We start from the raw sequence: 20,068 nt of genomic DNA, 5'->3' as shown, positions 1-20,068 counted from the left end.
TGGTGGTGAGAGGGTTAACTGTCAGCTACCAGCGCTGACCCCTTATCCTCCCTGGGTCTAAGTACAGTTCTGGGTGGAAGGCTGCAGCAGGTGAGGCTGGGAGTAGTCACAAGGTCCAGGCTGTTCTCTGCTCAGTGCCCAAGATCATTAATAACCAAGAACTGGAAAGATAATTAAAAGCCAAATGTGGAGCTGAGCCTGCTGCTGGCTGGCTCCGAGGAGGGGCCGGTCCTGCTCCTGGGGCCAGCCTCTTGGCTGCCTTGTTCCTTCTCTAGGAATAAATTCTGGGAACAAGTGAGTCTTACGGGAATTTAGGGGCAGGAAGGATGCCTTCGCAGGTTCAGAGCTGGCTTGGCCTGGCTTCCCTGCCACCTGCTCAGAGCCTCAATGTCTCCTGTCCCACCTGAGGGGGGACCTAGAAGGGTCCTGTACTATTAAGCGATGGAGCCAAATGTGTCAGAGGGGCTGTAGATGTTCAATCATCATAAACAGGGGTCTGCTCGTGTAGCACAGAGCAAGCTGAGCCCACCCAGACGCCCCAGGGCCGGTCTGTTCTTCCGGTGGGACACAGGAGAAAAGCCCTTGGTCACTAGTTTCGGAGTAGGACACTTTTATCATCTCCCTCTGTTTCCTCCTGAGGCTGCTATCATGGTCCACACCACCATTTTCCTGGGAGTCAGGTGTGTGTGGGGAGGAGGCTCAGAGCTTAGAAAAGAGTGGGCATGGTGTCCCTGGTCAGGAGACCTGGCTTCAGTATGGCTCTTTAAAAGGGGACGGCTGTCCTTAAGTTTCCTGGGAAGGGGGTGGGGGTAACCAGAAACAACTTCTTCTCAAAGCCCTCTAGACCCTGAAGAATTCATTTCCCGTTTATGAATTATAGCAAGCAATTGCTACAATACACTTGACTAACAAGGAGGCTATGAAACCAATTAGGTGTCTGGGGACCGAAACGGGGGTCCTCAGTGAGTCTGGGGGTCTGTGGCTATCAGGGCAGTCATGGCTGGTATGTGACAAGGTGCCAGCACCAGCATAGAACAGCTTTATTGAGCACCTTTGTGCCAGGCACTAAGCCCAGGACTTCAGTTCCCACAACCCTCAGCGACACAGGTACCATTTCTTCCTTGTTACAAATGACAAGAGGAGAGCACACAGGCTCACAGCCTGCGAGGGGCAGGTCCCACTTCTAGGTGCACTCTTGATTCCAAAGTGATGTCATCAAGGTCCATGTAGAAAGCACCCAGCATGTGCCTGGCACACAGCTGGCACTCAGATGTTACTTTCCTCTTCTCCAATCAACACCACAAGCCCCCGGGTCCCAGGGACAAGGGATGGCAAAGCTCCCTCATGCAGCCCTGGATGTTGGCCTTGGAACAGCTGGCTTTTCAGTGGCCATTAGCATCAGTCCTGCTCAGGAATCTGGATCTCAGACAGGCATAGTACCAGCCTTCCCAAGAACCTGGCACTACCTGGTTCTTCCCTAGAGCTAGTTTTCCATGAGGTGGGGGAAGCCCCTGTACTCCTCGCTTCTGTGACTTCAGCTTTGGCCTGTTGCTGAGGCTCCTCCCGGTCCCCATGTGGCAAAAACAGCTGTGTGGCTAAGGGCCTAGTAAGATGCCCATTGCCCACCTCCAACCACTCAGCAGTGCCTCCCAGCCTGCCACCTGCCATCTACCCCATCCCCAAGCCTCTCTGGCCTGTCGGGGAAACAGACAGGAGCTGCTGGCATGAAGCTCCAGTGTTCTGGCTGGGACAAGGCAGAGAACAAGGAAGAGAATGCTGGCTTCCACCTTGACCTGGCCTGACCTCGGCCGGTCTGGGGCAGTGTGGGCAGATGATGTCAACTGAAGGCTGCCGTTTTCATTATTCTCCACAGCAAAGCTTGTACTTGGGCCAGGCCGGGCTGGCAGCCTCTTCTGCCCTCCCACCACTGACTCCCTGGGGCCTCTGTATAAAATGGTAACCATGATCCAACTGCCCACCTCACCGAGTTGATGTCTGGGTAAAAAGACAAATGTGCTTGATGCACATGGTGAAGAAGCATCACCTGGGACACGTCCTGTCTCCCTGGCCCCAAGCCCTGTGGCTCTCAACAGAGAGGAAGGAAGGTGACCTTATCTGACCTGTGGCAGGACAGACAGCAGGTGAACACAGAGGAGCACAGGAACCCAGACAGTGGCAGCAGTGAGCACCTGGCTTGCCATCATTGATGTGGTCACCTCGGGCCAATTCCCGCCAGGACTGGAGCTGCCCAGCTCGGAGGGGAATGCAGCCACCAGCCTCCACTGCTGTGGCTCCAGATTGTCACATAAATCAACCTAGGTTTTGGATGCTAATAAATTCACATCCAAAATTTGGTTTGGAGCCTAGGGGAGCAGAATGATTTAATTTGCTTTGTCCTTAAGCAAAAAAGAACATAACTGGAGAAAGGTAAGTACAGATGTTTTAATTGAGTTTTCAGCAAACAGTGGGGCAGCTCCAGGGAGGGCCCAAGTCACAGGGTCTGATCCACCTCAGGGCCCTCCCTGCTCTGCCCGCCTGGGGTAGGGCCTCCTGGGAAGAAGCCACAATGGCAGACGGAGGAGAGTTGACTTTTCAGGTGAATGGAAAATGATGCATGGAGACAAGTTGAGACCTGAGGACGTGTGGCCACAGTGAAAAAGCAGATCAGTCAGTTACAACACGGGCTCTCACAGGCTGGGCTGCCGGGTCTAAAGGTGGGGAGCAGTGTTGTTGCCTCTGGGCTCCCCACACTCCTGCAAATCCCACGTCTTTCCACCCTGCTCTGAGACCACTGTGGGCCCCATGAGACCCAGAGTCGCCACTCTGTCCAAGGTGTGAAGCCGGACAACGCAGGGGGAGGCAGCAGGGGTTCCCTAACGAGGGCTGAGCAAGGCACTGAAATCAAAAGAGAAAGGGGCAGGGGCCTGAGACCCCACCCCAGAGAGGCAGCTCCTGCCCCAGCTGCTCTGGGCTCCAGGACAGTTGGGCCAGGCCTAGGGCCGGGGCAGCCAGGGAGGGTCAGAAAGAAACCCCAGGTCTGGAAGCAGAAGGCACGTTGAAAATGCAGTTCATCAGTCACCTGTGTTTCTGTGGAAGGCTGCCCCGAAGGTGCATGCATGACTGTGAAAAGGAGGAGACCAAGGAAGAGCTGGCGAGGTGGATGGCAAACTGACCCTCCTTCCATGGGCATGGGGGCTGGTGCCCCATCTTCATCCCATGGTGCCCAAGGGACATGCAGCGTGTGGACACTGAGCACCCACAGCCTGGGTGGACAGGGAGCCACATTTCGTGTTGGGGCAGAAATGGGGAGCAGGCCTCACCTCTGACAGGGTGGGAACCATGAAGGCCACTCATTGCTACATGTCCACAATGCTCCCAAGTCACTGCAATAGCTGTTGGGGGTGGCTCCCCTTCAGTGGCCCTTACACACTGGCCCCCACACTCCCGGAGGTCCCGAGAGCACCAGCAGGTCAGTCAGGAGAGAAGTGACCCCTTCATGGGGAACAAGCTCTGAGCTTTAAACCAGTGCACAAGCTACTCTGCCCTGTGGAAGGGACTACTCCTGAGACATCATGGGCTTAGGAGCCCAGAACAGGAGCTGGCGCCCACAGCAGGGCTCTCGCAGCTCTGTTCTGAGGACCCTGGTGCACATTAGCACCTCCTGTTCTCGTCATCAGGGCAGGCCAGGCCCTCCCTTAGGAGTGGCACTTGGCGATGCCAACCCTGGCGGGATGGCGGGCCCTGCCTGCCACTGGCAGGCACAGTGGGAAGGGGTGTCAGGACCTGGAGTTCGTCCTGAGGAGGCCGCTTCTAGTGGAGCAGATTCCCCAGACAAGGAGGGGGGAGAGGGCTGGGAGGGAGGCGGGGACACGGTACCTAGTATAAATAGTGGCAGTGCCAGCACTGCATCTCCACTGTGCAGCAAGAGGAGGCTGCCCCAGTGGGGAGGGTGGTGGGCCATGTGCATAAAGCAGAGGAGCCAGTCCTGGAATCGAAGCAGCCCTGCCCGGCGTGCGGCTCAGCCGGCCGGGGCTAGCTCCAGGCTGGGGGACAGGGAGGAGGCTGCCCGGACAGTGAGGTGAAGGGCAGGCTGTGTGGAAGGAAGGCCAGGCAGGGACAGGATTCCAGCTGGCCCCCTCCGAGACCCCGGGCCTCACCAGCCCCATGGAGACCTCGGAGACAACTAGATGTGGTCTCTGCAGGTGCCCGCAGACACATCTGCCATCACAGCTTGGTCTCACTGAGGACGATGTTGGCAGTAACAAAGACGAAGCAGGAGAAAGCCCAGAGCAGCACAAAGCCCACCCAGAAGGAGTGACGGAAAGGGGACCTGTGCTTGTTGATGGTCTCGTGGCCAAAGGCCAGCCGGGTATCTTTGCGGCAGAGGTACACCAGGAAGGCTGGGATGACGTACTGGATGCCAGTGCCCGCATAGGCCCCTGTGATGCCCACCAGGGACTCTAGGTCATGGGTGCAGAAGGCCACCAGCACCGGAGGCACCAGGGTGATGGTGGGGAACACCACGCGGTCCACTACCCAGGGGTATGTGCCCCCCTCACGGTGGAAGAGTGTTTTCCAGTTGTTACGCAGGGTCACGGCGATGATGGGGAAGTTGGTGCTGATGGTGAAGACAGGGAAGAGGCCCAGGAAGAAGCGCACGGCGGCCACGCCCACAATGTCACAGCGCGCGAAGTTGAGGGTGTACATGTCCAGGAGGCTGTTGCCACGGAAACAGAAGATGGCGGTGAAGGAGAGGAGGCCATAGAAGGCCAGGATCAGCACGTAGTCCAGGAAGATCAGGCGTGTGAGGTGGCGCTTGGAAGAGATGGGTGTGACGAGAGACGGCAGGGAATGCTGGCACATGAAGGAGTACACACATACCCCAAACAGGTTCCGGACCCCAGAGAAGTCGGCCAGGGGCGGGTGCCCCTCTCCTTGCCCACGCCCGATGCGGACCAGAGCTAGCACGATCATGATGGCGAAAGCTGGAAAGGGAGGGTGTTAGTCAGCAAGGGAGGAACCAGCCCTACCTGCGATAGTGTCCAGTCTGGGGACGCCTGCTTAGGGACTGGAGCCCCATAAGCAAGATCGTTTAACTCATGTGACCCTGATGACCACATCCTGGGGCTCTTGGGGCAGGTCAGCAGTGACTACTGATCTTATGAATGTCCCATGGGCCCTCTTTCCATATCCTGTTCATCCCCTCCCCTGTGTCTCCAACACACACACCAGCAGATAAGGCAACGTGTCTCTGGTGGGGGTGGAGCCTGGGTGCAGTAGGAGGGTGGACCGCACTGTCTTCTGGGAGGAGTGCACTGGCCAGGTACTGCCCAGCTCTCTTGCCAGTCCCCAGGGGCTCTCTCAGGGGCTCTGCCAGCTTCCTGGCAGGGAGCAGTCCCAGGTCAGGACACATGTTTGCTCTCTCTTCCTTGTTTTAAAAAAAGTATGTCTGGGAGCTGGGGGCAGTAGAGGGGTAAGGGCCACAGGACATTTGGGAGGAGTTGTCCTCCTGGACCAAGGACATCTGAAGGGACATGGAGTGCTGGCAGCGCTGAGCAGAGCTGGGCACAGGAAGGAACCTGTGGTCACTAGAGGAAAAAAATGGTGCTGAAGCCCAATGCTGGGGAGGTTTCTAGCACATGGCTCTATTCTCCTGAGCCTGCTGGCACAGGCAGGGAACAGAAAAGTGGCTGTGGCCTGGGCTTGCTGCAGAGGGGGAAGGGGGCCTGTGACTACTGTTCAGAGCACACCGGGCTTCAGGCTGGGCTCCCCAGTAGCCTGTCACAGCAGCCCTCCCCTGGGCCTCACACCTGGAGCTCCTCATAGGCTGGTGCTCCCAAACATGACCTCCCTAAGACAGACATACTCTCTGAGTCTCTGGCTTCTTGAACGTGCCATCCGGATTACCCAGAACTGCCACAACTAGCCAGTCAGCACACATAGGGACCACTGAGGTCCATCTCCAGTTTTGAGGTTCACAAATCACTGCTGTCTCTGTCCAGACCAGACCCGGAAGCTCCTCTAGCCTGGGCCCCAATACCTCACGTAACGTCCACAATGACCCCTGCCATTTCTTGGTGACGCAAGGATAAAGCAGCAGTGGGCTGGAAGAGTCTAAGGGCTCCTCCTGGGTGGAGACTGGGGGTCTCCTCACTGTCCTCACTGTGTTCAGGCCACATCACACCCCAGCTCCCTTCTCCTGGGACTCACAGGAAGCCAGACTGTCTTCCCACAATGGCACTTGGAAGTGAGACTGACAGGAACATCATCTATTACTTTTAATCAGAGCCGCCTGACACTGTTGGGGATGAAGGGGAGGAGGAGGTAAGAATAGGCCTGTGAAAATTGCCAATAAAGAAGATTTGTTTCTGGCTCTCAGCCCGCCCCAGTCCCTGTCATTCCTGCCACCAAGGGCTCCATGAATCTCGCCACCCCAGGGATATCACAAATCTTGCCAGCTCTGGTCAGTCAAGGGGAAAGTATGGACCCACTTCTTCCTTCGAGGTCACAGCCCAGAAACTTCCTTTGGCTTAAGCCTTAGGGGGGCTCAGGGACGTGTGACAGGACACCCTGTGGAGCCTCCCTGCTCCTCAGGATGCCCAGGACACCAGCAGTCTGGGCATTATTCGGGAGCTGCAGGCACAGCAGAGATCTGTGTGGAAGAACTGCACCATGGAGCATGCTGGGCAGGATGTGAAGGGGAGGGGACCAGGGGAGAGGCTGGGTGGGGGCCCTGTGCCAGGTACCTGTCCTAGACCAGAAAGGGTTATGAAGCAGAGCTGAGGGGTGGGGTGGCTACAGCGGAAAGACTGGGGCTGCCTGGTGATTAGCTATCCAAGAGGCTACAGCTGACAGCTCTGTTACCACAGGCAGGGCACTGGGGTCAGAGCAAAGGGCACAGCTGCTGTAAGGCAAGATTCAAATCCTGTTGTGCCTCTACCGTCTCAGGGTGTCACCTCGTGACCCAGGCCAAGGCCAGCACAGACCCAGAATAAGGCAAGTGGAGAAATCTAGGTGTCTTGCTGGCCTTGGCCTCGAGGCCCTGGGAGCGGTGAGCATGTGAGAAGGCAGCAAGGACCTGGCTGTGGGGATGGGGGCACCTCCTGGTCATTGCTCTCTTTGCTGGGCTGCTGGCCCGGGCTTCTGGGCTCATCTTCCTCCTCAGGCCTAAATCTCCAAGAGGTTGTAAGAAACACGCTGGAAACTGGCTTGGGAGCTCTCTGGGCGGCCCTGACTGGGGGCTCTGCTTCTTGCAAATAAACTACCATAGTTTGTGGAGGTTTCTAAAGACACGAGACTGAGTTTTAAAGCAGGCCCTCCTCCCCACCTGCCGCCCAAAAATGTACACCTGCTTCAACGGGTCCACTATGGATAATAAGAAAATTTATCTCCCGGTCTTGTGGCTATAATTGGTTTTACTAAAAATATTATTACCTAGATTAGACACCCATCTCATTTTCTTAAACAACTGTATTTCCAAAAACCAGATCTACCTTCAAACGCTGGAAGTCCAAGAATTATGATGCCAGAGGCCTTTGGGAGGCTATTCCAGGGGCATTAAGAAGTGGCCGCAAAAAGCCCTTGCTAACCTTGAGAGTGGGCAGGGGATGTGTGAGCCGTGGGGCCTTTCAGTGTCCCTGACCACTGTGAGGACATGGGGCAGTGCTGGGCTGCTGTCTGGAGCAAAGATGGTAGGGAAAATGTTCCAACCTGGTCTCCGAGTTCACAAGTTCACAAGAAACCAAGGCCAGCCTAAACACGGCGCTGCAGTAGAGGGACGGGGGGGGGGGGGGGGGGGAGCAGGAGAGCCAGGGGCGGGCAGCTCTGCCCTTAACAGGTTCTGGGACTAGAGGATGAGGACTAAGTGCCCTTGTAGCCCACCCTGCCCTGGAACCTCACTCCTCTGCCCCTGGCCCTCCCCTCCCCTGGAAGCTAGGGGAGCAGAGTTCAACAGCCATTTTCTAGATTGATCGCCCGTCCCTGGCAGATAGCTGCTTCCAAAACTCACTAGGTCCGATAGTAAATCAAGATGAAATAGGATGACAGGCTGTGAGTGACAGACACTGAAAGAAAGTGCCACAGGGAACAGGGCTGTGTGCACACCTGGCACCAAGGGCTCGGTCACACAGCTTGTGCCCACCTGGCAGAGGCTGTGTGGGAGGCAGGTGGGCAGAGCCGTGAGGGCTCCCCAATATTGTAGTGAGCAGGTCCTGCAGCTCCCTGAAGGCAGGGCTGGCCTCAACATGTCTCTGGCCCTCCCAGGCCATGCTCAGAGAACCCACGTGATGGACCAGGGTCCCAGTCCACACCCACCTGCATCCCAGGGGGTGAGCAGATGCTGAGAGTTGCCAGGAAGGAGTCTGGGGGTGGGGGGAGGTGAGGGCCTGACACATGTCACATGAGGAGTGGCTGTTGGGCCTCGAAAGATGCAGTTGCAAGGTGACATGGTGGGACAGGAGACTTTTCTTTTAATATCTGAAGTAACAGCCCATGTAAAAATAACTGCACTTGTTTTGTGGAACATACGGGCCCACCTGGGGCCATTCATTCAACAAAGATGTGCTGAGTGCCACTGTGGACCGGCACTATTGTAGGCCTCTGGGGGTCGTGCCCTGAGTAAACAGATACAGTCCCTGTCCCTCTGGAGCCCAATCACTGGGGAACAAGGGGTAGAAGTTATAGGAGACAAATTACAACGGAAGAAAGAACTTGTTAACAGCCACGTTAGCTGGGGTAGATGGTGGGATCTCTGCATTGGCAGGTGTCCAAGCCTAAGGACCGAAGACCAACTGAGGGTCACCGAGGGGAATCAGGTGTCAGATTCCAACATGGAGGCCTGCTGGCTGTCCCGCTTCCTCCGGGTGCAGGAGGAGGAGTGCGGTGCAGGCCCCAGGGACCCGCTGCCGGCACACTGCTCAGTCTCCAGGAACCCAGCCCATGCCGTGGCTTGGCCCTAAGAGGCTTGTTCTGACAGCTCCTCTGAGCTCTGCAGGCTGGCCTCACTGCGTTGACTCCCCGAGCCAAGGCCAGCTCTCCACTCTCCCACACACACCCCTGCCTGGGAAAAGACAGGAATGGAAGGCAAGTCCTTATCTCAGTGCAAATCCTGAGTCCTGAGCAGATGACTCAGGGAAGACATCTTGCCCTTTCTGAGGAGGTCAGGTGAAAAGCAGAATTGACACCAGGCGTGACCCGACCTTCTGGGAGCACGGCCCTCAGGAGCTAGATGGCTCAAGTCCCTCCAGCTGAGACACACCAGGTACTGGGTGTCAGGACAGGCCGTGGGGCTGTGGAAGGGTCAGTGGTTCACATCAATATCAGCTTCCCTGGGGACATCAGTAACAGCAAGCATGACAGTTAATATTTTCTGTTCTTCGGGACTCAGGATGGGCTGCTCACACCTGCTCTCCTTATGTCACACAAGGCCAAGCTGTCCCCATCACTGTCACCTGGGGGGGGACCCTGGGTGAGTGCTCTCTCTGTACAGGGCTGAGTGACAAGGAAAAGGAATTTTGTTTGGATTCTTTTGGGCTCAGGTGGTCTATACTTCCCCTGTCATCACCGGCCCCCATCTGAGCCCAGGCTGTGGGCTGGGGTAGAGGCTCATTTCATTTCCCAAGAAGATAGGACATACTTGGTCTCTGGCTGAAAGGGTGTTTCCTTTGACAAAAATGAGAAGCTCCCTGTACAGATGTGCTCACCTCCAAAAACACCTTTGCCGCATGTCAGTTTCATCTGGGGCCAGCAAGACTTCCTGTGATTGCTGATCTCGCTGGTAACAGTAACTCACAAGAAAGAACCATTTGGATTTGTGCTGAAGTGAGGGAATTTCAAGCCAGTCTGACTCCGTTCCCGTGCTGGCTCAGACACTGTGGCTACTGGAGATTCCAGGTCTGCCCTCCTCCTTCTCCTCGTCATCATCACAGAATGAGACGGGAAAGATGTTTCAATAATCAAGTTATGAGACTGAGGATCTCCTCTGTGGCTAAATTATTTATCCCAAAGGACCCAGAGCAGAGCCTTCCCCTTTCCAAGCGTGCCAGGGTGAGGAGGTCACTGATAAAAGGCAGGCATTTGAGTCTCTGAAGCAATCAAATCTTAAGCACGAAATCAAGAGTTCTGGCCTCTTCATCCTTCAACTTTTCACACTGTGGCAAGTGGCGCCTGGGAGGGAAGGGTCCACATTTGTCATCCATAAACTGTCAAAGCCTGCTCAACCTGTAATTGCTGGCAGAGCGGAGCGAGGGCCGCCGGCTGCTGGCTGACTAATCTTCCCGGAGATTGGAAACATAAAACTTGGGCACTGTCACCTTTCCTGATGGCTGTCATCTTTTTCCTCTCGTTATGAATTGTCTCCCCACCAAGTCATTATGTTGAAGCCCTGACCCCCCAGTGTGACCACCTGGAGATGGGGCCTATCAGAAGGTAGGAAGGGGCGGGCCCTAACCTGACAGACAGAACCAGTGCTCCTACAAGAGGAGGGAGAGAGCCAGCCCACTCTTTTCCTGTGCGCACAGGTGAGAGGCCACATGAGGACATGGTGAGAGGGGGGCTGCCAACAAGCTGAAAAAGAGGCGTCACCAGGGACCAGCCCTGACAGCGCCTTGATCTTGGGCTTCCTGTTTCCAGAACTGTGAGAATATAACCTTGTGCTGTTCAAGCCGTCTGGCCCGCGGTGCTGTGATGGTAGTCTAAGCTGACGGAGATGGCTGACACAGCTGCGGGGTCCGGGAGAAAGCAGAGGAGAGAGTGGGGGCAGTACTGGGAAAGGGGTGCCTAGACTCTCCTGAGTTGAACATACATTTCTAAGCTCCGGGGTCGCTGTGGGCCACACCAGCTCTGCAGAGGTCCATGGTTGCCTAACTGTTGTGAGGCCGAGGTTGCCCTGGCCCGTGTGAAGCCCAACTGTGCAGTGGCGCATCTGCAACCGTTGGTGGGTACCACCTCATCTCACCAGCTCCCTGTGCCTGACTGTCCTTTCCCTAGCCGCTGTCCAGGCAGCTGGCCCACCCACTTCCTGGGTGGAGGAGTCCTCCTTCGATGGCCAGGCCAGTGCATGTCTCAGCCACGTGCAGAGCAGAGCTGCTGATAACAAAGGCCGCTCAGAGGAGAGTGTGACCAAAAAAGTAACGGCCTTGCTCCAGGCTGGGCAGCACTCTGAGGTCAGTCCTGCTGCCGGGAAAAGGCGTCATTTGCGGCACGTGGCTGACTCTTCAGTAAACTTTAATTAAGTGCCCACTCTACCCTAAGAGACTAAGATAGAAACCCCAGGATCCTCTTCTTTAAACTGAACTCTATGTTTGCAGAGAGAATTAGAAAACCAAGAATAAAATTAAGATGAAAATGAAACCCACATAAAAGTTTTCCTGGATTCACCCCACTGGCTGTGTGACCAGAGAATGCTGGATGCTTAACGACCCAGAAGGGCCCTGGATGGTGGCCCAGAGCACAGGACCGGCTGGCTGCTCAGAGAGGTCGCGGGTACCTTCACTGAGGGGAGGGGGGCGTCCTCCCTGACCCTCTGAGAAGCACTAGTTGAGTGAGTGGCTGTGAAGGAACTCAGACACCACGCTGGTATGCTGAACCAACAGGACGTGAACAGATGGCCCTGACAAAGAAGACCTCTGGATGCTGGTGGTGACAGATCAGAGCAGTGCCACCAGGAGACACTGCTGAGATCAGTCACGGATCTGCAGGGGAGTCAGCCATGGGGCCACAGATAATTCTGTGGACAGGTAACACCAGAGAGCCCTTATGTTCCCTCCCAGGTGATGGCTCCTCTTGGAGACCTTCTGCCACTTGGGATACCACTGCCAAGTCCCACCTCTCCCCTCAGCTTGGTCTAGAAGACAAATCTGGGGCACTGCCGGGGGCGGGTGGGGGAGCAGGACTGAGAACCTTCCCGAGGCAGGCTCAAGTTTATCCATGAACGTCCGCTCGTCCGCTTGGAGAGGACGGCGCCTGACCCACTTTGAGTGGAGCAGAGACAGGAACAGCGTGCACGGCAGCTGCTTTGAATACACAATTGGATGGAAGGCTGTCCTGTGGGTCCTCGAAAGCCAGACCCAGACCAAGGAGCGCTGCTGCACTCCATAGCAGCACTTACTAGAAAGGATCAGTTTTTTAATAACACCATCGGGCATCCCAAGCTGAGCCAGCTGTTCGTGTCCCCAGCTGGGAGGCATCCACTGGCATCTCCTGGGGAAGTTGGTAATGGGAGTGAAGTAATGATACTCCCTGCCAGAGTCCCTGGTGGGAACAGTCTACAGTCATCATCTGAGTGGCTTAGGGCGTGGGCTCTGAAGCCACAGCTGCTGGGCCTGCAAGCACAAAGGACAGGACTTTTGGCTGCGTCTTTCTGAGTGTCCTTGGTCTGCTGACCGCCGACAGTGAGTGCTAGGAACTGCAGAGGAAGCCCCCGGCATCTCTGTGTGTGGAGTCTGTTTCTCCTTTCTCTCCGGCCTGAGCCTCCTTGAAGGTAGTGGGGGTGGAGGCTGGGGAGTGTGCCCCAGGGACCAGTGCTGGTGTGAGGCAGAGGGCTAGCTGTATAGAGCTGACCGGCAATGCTTCAAACTCCCACTGGGACACCGAGCACCACAACTCTTTCTGGGGGTGGCTCAGGACACTGATCTCACGGTCTCCCCAAGGGAGGCTCCCTCTGAGGCCACTTCAGGAATGTGATGGCCCACAGAGACCACGACGGCAGGGACGTGTTGTGGCCTGGCACTGCTAGCAGTCCTTCCCACACAATCCCATTCTGTCTTCACATCAGTCCATGCGGAGGTCCTGCTTTGCTGCTGCCAGACAAGAAACAAGGGACTGGATGGGGCGGGCTTGGCCTGGGGGGGCACATTTGCAGTGAACACTGTCCCACCTGAGGAAGTAAACAAAGGGAGGGGTGCAGTGGGAGTGGCTGGGGTGTAGCACCTGGGCCAGAGCCCACATGTGTGCTTAGGAGCCTGTGGCTGACCCAAAGCAGCTCCCTGCAGCTAAGTGGCCAGATGGCATGGGGGCACATGTGAATTCAGAGGCATTTGCAACCTGGGTTTCCCAAATTGACCAGCCTGGTCTCCCCAGAACTTATTTGGGGAGCAAAAGAAATGGATCAACACTGGCACCCATCATACGTGTTCTGACATTTTTCCGGACGAGTGGCTATTTGGAAGGCCATCCGACCCTCTCAATCCCATTCTGGCAGCGCGAGGGGCTTCTTGGGTAACGACTGAGGAGGCTCGGAGAAAGCCAGGGAGGAGCCAGCCTCCAGGCTGCTCAGCGTGCCTCGCGCTCCGGGCGGGCTCCTGCAGTCCTCCCGGCCCCATTTCAACAGATGGCAGAACAAATTCCTAATTAAGCACAAGAAAGTTTCCGGCTCAGCACATTCATGATTTTCCGGTCCCTTTGGTGCTCATTTCTCCCTTTTGTCTCTCTAGCTTATCACCACCCTGGGCAGTCCACTCATGGCTGCTGGACGGTCTGGGCCCTGAGACGGAGGAGGAAGAGGCAGAGCGTGCCGGAGGGACATGGCCCCACATCTGCTTTTCAAGGGCGACATGGAAAGGGAGTCCATTGCCAACTGACAACTTGGTGCAGACTTGAGAGGACACACAGGGCTTGATGCTCAGTGCCTTTAGAGGAGTTCTAGAAAAATCACCCGGGGTGAGCGTGGGCCCCCTCAGACGGCCCGTGAACGCCCAGTGGGGGACAACCTGGTCAGGGGTGCGTGTGCTCCTAGGTCCCTCCTGATGCCGCACCCGTCTTCCACCAGATCCACCAGGAAAACGCCCAGGCGGCTGCAGTGTCCTCGCTGGGAACTGAACCCTAGGCTGGGCTGCATGTCAGTGCACTTAGCAGGGTAGTTTTCTTACTTGAGAAGCCTTTGTGCCACAGAGGTTTGCTTCTCGAGCCCAGAGGTCTGAGTGTCCAGGAGAAAAATGACTGTGCCGTGCCCAGAGCCCTCTGGGGGGAGGCTGGCAGAGAGGCTCTGGCGGTCTCATTATCTCTCGGATCAAAGGGAGAAAAGGGGCAAACAACTTGCAAAGACAACAATGTCCAGACAATGTCACCACCCAGACATGAGAGGGGATGACCTTCATGAGCTGCTCTCTAGCTCAAGCCCACTCTGCGGCCACATGCCTCTCTCAAGGCCGCGGCCCCCTCACTGTGCTGAGCTGCAGGGGGCTGCCTTGAGGGCCAGGGCCTTGGGGAGACCCAGAGCCTTCCCACAGCTGTCCCTGAGGCTCCCAGCAGCCACCAGCCACCTCACTGCTCGGTGGGAGGGGCTCTGGTTGGGGAGAAAGAGGCAGAATGGGGTTGCCAGGGGCCAGTGGCCGACTCCACCCGTGAGAGGGCTCCAGCAGCAGGAGGGGAAGGGGCAGTGTCTGTCTCCAGCTGCCTCTAAGGCCCCTGGGGCCCTGCAGAAGCTTGGCACCTCCTCTGCAGGTGGGGGCTGTGCAGACCGGGGTCTGGGGGAGCCTCGAATCCTGTCAGCCTCCTCCTCACCCTCTTACAGTTCATCCTCTTTTAATGAATGTACTGCTCACCAGCCAGATTTCCTCACGCTGACAGACATGGGGGAGCTACGGAAGCCATTAACTGTCATTATCCAGGCGGCTATCCCTCTGGGGACTGACATCGAAGTCCACCCCATCGCTGCGCTCCCCAAGCTGCTCCTGCCCCCCTCAGTCAGAGGGAGAGGGACTGGAAACCAGCACTTAGCTCACCCTTCCCACTGCTACTGCAGCAGGTCAAGGACAGCCAGTGCCTAGCAGGCAGAGGACAGATGTTCAGGACTCTGGAACCCAGCTGCTGGGACAACAGATTAAACCAGGGAAGTGAGGAAGAAAAATGTTTTCCTTCAAATACTGTTCTACCGAGAAAACTCCTTCTGAAGGTCACCAGGGCTTTGAAAATACTTCCTATAAGCAGATTTATAAGGGGAAGGGTGATTGGCCACTAGTTCTGACATCTGCTGATCCCGGATTTTTGGACACAATCCTTCCTGGCCTCTGAGGAGGCTCTATTACAGCATTGTGCCCCTAAAGCTGGTGAGATCCTCATATTCTAAGCAACGAGCTCTTTTTTCCCCATGTGGTCATATTAATTTAATCCAGGGCTTTGGAGTTTAAGAATAAAATATGAAAAAAACACTCTGCAGGTGAGAATAGGCTCAGACCCACTGAATGGGCTAGACAAAGAATCTTGCCCCATCCAGGTATCGAACAGGTGTCCTCCTGTCACCTCTTCTTGATGGATGAGGATGGACAGGCTCACCAATCACAGAGGCCTCAGAACTCACTCTATAGATCACGCAGCCCTGCTCTCATTTTCCTGCAAGGACGGACCAGGAGTGGGAAGAAGTGACAGGCTGCTGGGTCTGGTTCAAACCAAGAATGTCCCAGCACTGACAAATGTCCCCTTGGAGCAGAGCAGGAGCCTTCCCCAGCCGTGAGCTCCCGTCCATCTGCCCTGTAGGGGTGGGGCTCGCCTGGATGACAGTCACATTCCCTTCCAACTGAAGATGCCAGGACTCTCATGAGGCAGTGGCTTCTTATACTGGGGTCTTGTAATTTGGACTGGTGGGGCCTAGGGCACTGGAGGTGCCAGACTTGCTGGAAATCATTTGGATCAGAACCACCTGAGCTTGTCACAATTTAATGCTGAATGCTGGTGTGCGACAGGAGCACATTGACCCTGAGTTCTGAGGAGGGGCGGCCGCAGGTGGAGGCGGAGGGAGTCAGGAGAGAGGAGTTCCAACCAGGACAGCAAGTGTTTTTGCTTTTAGATCAACGTGCAACCTGATCCCTGAGCAGAGCCAGCTATTGGGGTGGCAGAGAGCCCTCACCCTCCTGTCCTGGATCCAGGGGGGGTCAACAGCCTGGCCTCTTCCAGGTGGTTGGCAGGATGGTGTAGTGGAGTGAATGAGCTCCATACTACACACCGGATTTAAAGGGAGAGACCCCAACTCCCCTGAGGAAAACAGTGCTCTTGCTCAGTGAGGAGTCAGCCAGTTAGAGGCACTATAGATAAGTGCCTTTTCACACCCCGGTGGCTGGGGGTGTGGAGGCAGCTGCCATGGCCCACTGGTTTTACGGCACAGCTCTCCTGCCCTGAAGGGAGCAGAGCCCTGACCAAGGCCTTCCGGGGCCCAGCCCCCATTTGCAGGTCATGGGGACCCAGTGTGGGCCTGTGAAAAAGGCTGGTTCCAGAACTGGCAGTCCCAGGCCTCGCTCCAGTTCTGCCTACACTACATGACCTTGAAGTGACTATACTTTTTCAGTACTAAATTTCCCTTACTAAAAAGGCAGGCAGAGCACCGGCCTCTGCCCACACTACATGACCTTGAAGTGACTATACTTTTTCAGTACTAAATTTCCCTTCCTAAAAAGGCAGGCAGAGCACTGGCCTCCTCCTTGTCCCCTGGGGGCCCACAGACACCGCACCACATTCCAGCGGCAGCTAGGAGCTGGCCTGGCTGCTTCAGGAAGGGTTAGGAGGGGACAAAGGGAGAAAGGGCAGAGGTTCAGGTGTTTCTTGGACTCACCGATCCATCTCATCAGGGAGGTCAGGATCTGCAGGTACTTGGTCTTCTGGACGTCAAAGAAGGTGAAGGGGCCCAGGAGGAGAGTGAAGACAGCCTGGGTGACAAAACAGGAGTGAGGCGGGCACAGGGGCCAGGCTACACAGAGCACACTATATGTGGAGAGGACTTGCCACTCACACAGTCTCTGCCCAGAACTGCAGCCAGTCCTAACCCAGGTGTGCACCTGGACTGGCAGAGGCTCCCTGGGCCAGGGAGCATGGCAGGGAGTTTCCAGGGTTCCTAACCCAGGTGTGCACCTGGACTAGCAGAGGCTCCCTGGGCCAGGGAGCATGGCAGGGAGTTTCCAGGGTTCCTAACCCAGGTGTGCACCTGGACTGGCAGAGGCTCCCTGGGCCAGGGAGCATGGCAGGGAGTTTCCAGGGTTCCTAACCCCGGTGTGCACCTGGACTGGCAGAGGCTCCCTGGGTCAGGGAGCATGGCAGGGAGTTTCCAGGGTCACAAGCTCAACAAAACCAGAGCTGTGCCTCTCTGCTGTTCCTCAAACCTGTCGTCAAACTCCTGGAAAGGAGTTTCCAGGCAAGTTCCAGGTGATATCCTAGGGACCTCCCCTGCTCACTTCTCTTCAGCAGACACTAACTAAGGATTCACAGCCCAGCTCTGGGCCGGGTATGAGCATGGATCCAGCACCAGAGAGCAGCAAGAAGAGGACCTGAAGAAGCACCAGGCATGCCTCGGGCCCTCACAATGCAGGTAGTGGAGGGGACACCGTTCTGACGGGTTCCGAGGAAAGAAGCAATCAGGATGTCCTCAATCAGCAATGATTTTAACTTAAAGAGAAAGGAGCAGGGACCAGAACTAGTGGCTTCCAGGGCAAAGCCCTGAGAAGTAGCCGAGGCCACGAAGAGAAAGGCTGCATCCAGGAAAGCCGGTGTGGGAAGTGGAGTGGGGGTGGGGTCCAGCCCCAGGAGGTGCTGCTGGCACCTTGGTTCCCTTTCTCTTCGGAGAACAGGGGAGAGTGAATGTTTACTTATAAAAAGAAAAATTCAAAGCCTGTCTTTGAAAACTGGTCTGTGGGAAATTTGAACCCTTTTTGCAAAAGAAATTGGGGTAAATGAGAAACAGTAGGGCTGGTGCTGGGAAGTGGGGAAGGGGAGGGTTTCCATGCCGAACTGGGTGCTCACGAGGCAGAGGAACTGAAAGCGCTGGTTGGAGTTGCCGTGATGGCGCCATTTCCAATCTGCCACTCAGAAGTGGCAGAGGCATCAGACCTTATTAACATGTACACTGTGCCATTTTAGCACGTAATGTTAATGATGCTCACCAGAGATGCGGCAGACGGCTAGGAAGCCTGACTGTGGGGAGTGGGGCCCCCTCTGGGGAGCCGAGCCCTGGTCCTGGGATCAGGGTGAACATACTGCAGCTGCCAGGCCAGGAAGCCAGTGCCCAGCCACTGCCCTGTGGCAGGCAGGCTGGAGCCCCACAAAAGGGGGGCTGAGGCTCCCCTCCATCGAAAGTAGAGCAGGATGTGGAGGAAGCTGTGACCTCTTATCCAAGTCCATTATCACTGTGAGAATGAATGACACAAAAGACTGAAGTGCCAGCTTACAGAGAAGGCTCTAATTAGCTGGGTGGGTGAGGCCTGGCAGTCGCCAGGGCTGGGAGACTTCTGGAAAGAGCTTCCCGCTGGGGGTCTAGAACCACATCTGCTTCTGCTCAGGAGGTGGGGGGGGGGTCTCCATCAGGCCAGGGTGACTGGAGAGGTGGAGGAAAGGGACAGTCTGGATAGCGCTTAGCAGTTCCCTCAGGCCCAGGGAAGGGGCTGGGGACTCAGGAAGAATCACTCCTCTCTGCCAAGGTCTGTGTGCAGATCTGTCAGCAAGTCATTTAGAAAAATTACTGCTTCAGGGAGACTTTCCACTGACCAACTTCTCTTCTGAAGGATGGGAGGGAGATGTTGTGTGGAAGAACACAGCCAAAGCCACTGGCCACTAGGGCTTCCAAATCACCGTGGCCTGACCCACTCTGGATTCCCGCAGTGCCTGGAGGCCGGAGGGGAGGTGTTTGTCTCTGGCCTGCAATGCCCCACACTGAAAGCATGTACTCCAGCTGTGGGTGCTGGACATTTCCTTGGGGGCGGCTTCCATGGGAGGTCAGCTCTCATCTGTGAAGGCTAAAGACTGGTCTTTAGAAAGCTCCACTGTGTGAAAAACAGGAGAGAGCAGGACCAACCCAAAGGCAGGCAGAGCATTCTGCCTCTGCAGGCCCTTTCTGTCCCTGCATTGGTCTTTTCTTCAAAGTCCTTTCTTGGATACCAAACCCCCTTCATCTTCCTCCTTAGCAGATGTTTATCACGATCCCACCGCACAGGAGGCCCACTTTATGAAACCCTGTCAGACGGGATCCCAGCCCGCTAGAGCATCCTTCTGTTTAAAGAGACCAAGTGTATGGATGTATCTCAAGACAGCAGAGTAAGAACTGCATGTGAGGGGCCAGCTCAGAGATGGGGATAGGAGTTAAGAAGCACTCAGGTGAGGGTCCACCCCTGCCTGGCTCTCTCACATAGAGTTCTAAGGACAGCAGGTCTATCCTCCGAGTGGGAACAGGTGGTGAAGGGCTATTCTGGAGGACTCCTTTGGCCAACAGCTGTGACATCCACGGCTGGATGGCAGCTGGGATGTGGTTTCCTTTTCTTTTGATGCTGAGGACCACAGACTGACTGCACACTCGGGAGGGTACGGGGCCACTGAGCCAGAGGAAACGCGCACAGACTGCCAAACAGCAGCCCTTGCACGGGTGGCTGGCATGCGTCAGAGGGCCCAGACCAAGACACACAGCACAAGCTGGGGCTAATTACGGAACAGGTGTCCTCTGCAAATTAGTCAGGGCCAGCTTGGCAGCTGCAGGGCTGGCATCGGGCTGGGGAAGAACAGAGGAGGCAGAGCAGTGGCAGGGGCTGCACGCCACGGGGGCTGCGGTCCTTTGGAGGAAATGGAGCTCAGGAGATGAGACAGCTCCGGTGTCCGATTGTCTAGTGTGGACAGAGCTCATCTTTGAATGCTGAACAGTCAAGTATGGCCCTTTCTGTTTTCCCTTGCCCCCTTTTCTTTCTTTCTTTTTTTTTTTTATAGAGCCAGAGAGAGAGTCAGAGGGATAGATAGGTATGGACAGACAGACAGGGTCAGAGAGAGATGAGAAGCATCAGTCATTAGTTTTTCGTTGCGACATCTTAGTTGTTCATTGATTGCTTTCTCATATGTGCCTTGACAGTGGGCCTTCAGCAGACCGAGTGACCCCTTGCTCAAGCCAGCGACCTTGGGTCCAAGCTGGTGAGCTTTGCTCAAACCAGATGAGCCCGCGCTCAAGCTGGTGACCCTGGGGTCTTGAACCTGGGTCCTCTGCATCCCAGTCCGACGCTCTATACACTAAGCAACTGCCTGGTCAGGCTCCCTTCCCATTTTTTAAAGAAAAGAAAAGGAAAAGCCAAGAGACAGACTATCCTCTCTGGTCTTTTTGTCTAGCCTATATGAC

General features: G+C 55.9%; 1 protein-coding gene across 2 annotated transcripts in view; it reads right to left on the bottom strand.

The window, feature by feature from the left end:
* Positions 1-2,423: 2,423 nt before the first annotated feature.
* TMEM104 (transmembrane protein 104) overlaps positions 2,424-20,068 on the bottom strand; it is a 56,154-nt gene continuing 38,509 nt past the window's right edge. For both annotated transcript variants that reach the window (XM_066234540.1, XM_066234541.1), the window contains exons 9-10: positions 16,541-16,634; positions 2,424-4,985 (exon numbers count right to left, since the gene is read on the bottom strand). In XM_066234540.1, coding sequence (XP_066090637.1) covers positions 4,225-4,985; positions 16,541-16,634 — 855 coding nt within the window. In that variant the 3' untranslated portion in view covers positions 2,424-4,224. The remainder of the gene's footprint in view (positions 4,986-16,540; positions 16,635-20,068) is intronic.

The sequence above is a fragment of the Saccopteryx bilineata genome, chromosome 6 (genome assembly GCF_036850765.1).
Source record: "Saccopteryx bilineata isolate mSacBil1 chromosome 6, mSacBil1_pri_phased_curated, whole genome shotgun sequence".
Taxonomy (NCBI): Eukaryota; Metazoa; Chordata; class Mammalia; order Chiroptera; family Emballonuridae; genus Saccopteryx; species Saccopteryx bilineata.
Note: the sequence above shows the minus strand (reverse complement) of the source record. Positions and strands in the feature narration are given on the sequence as shown.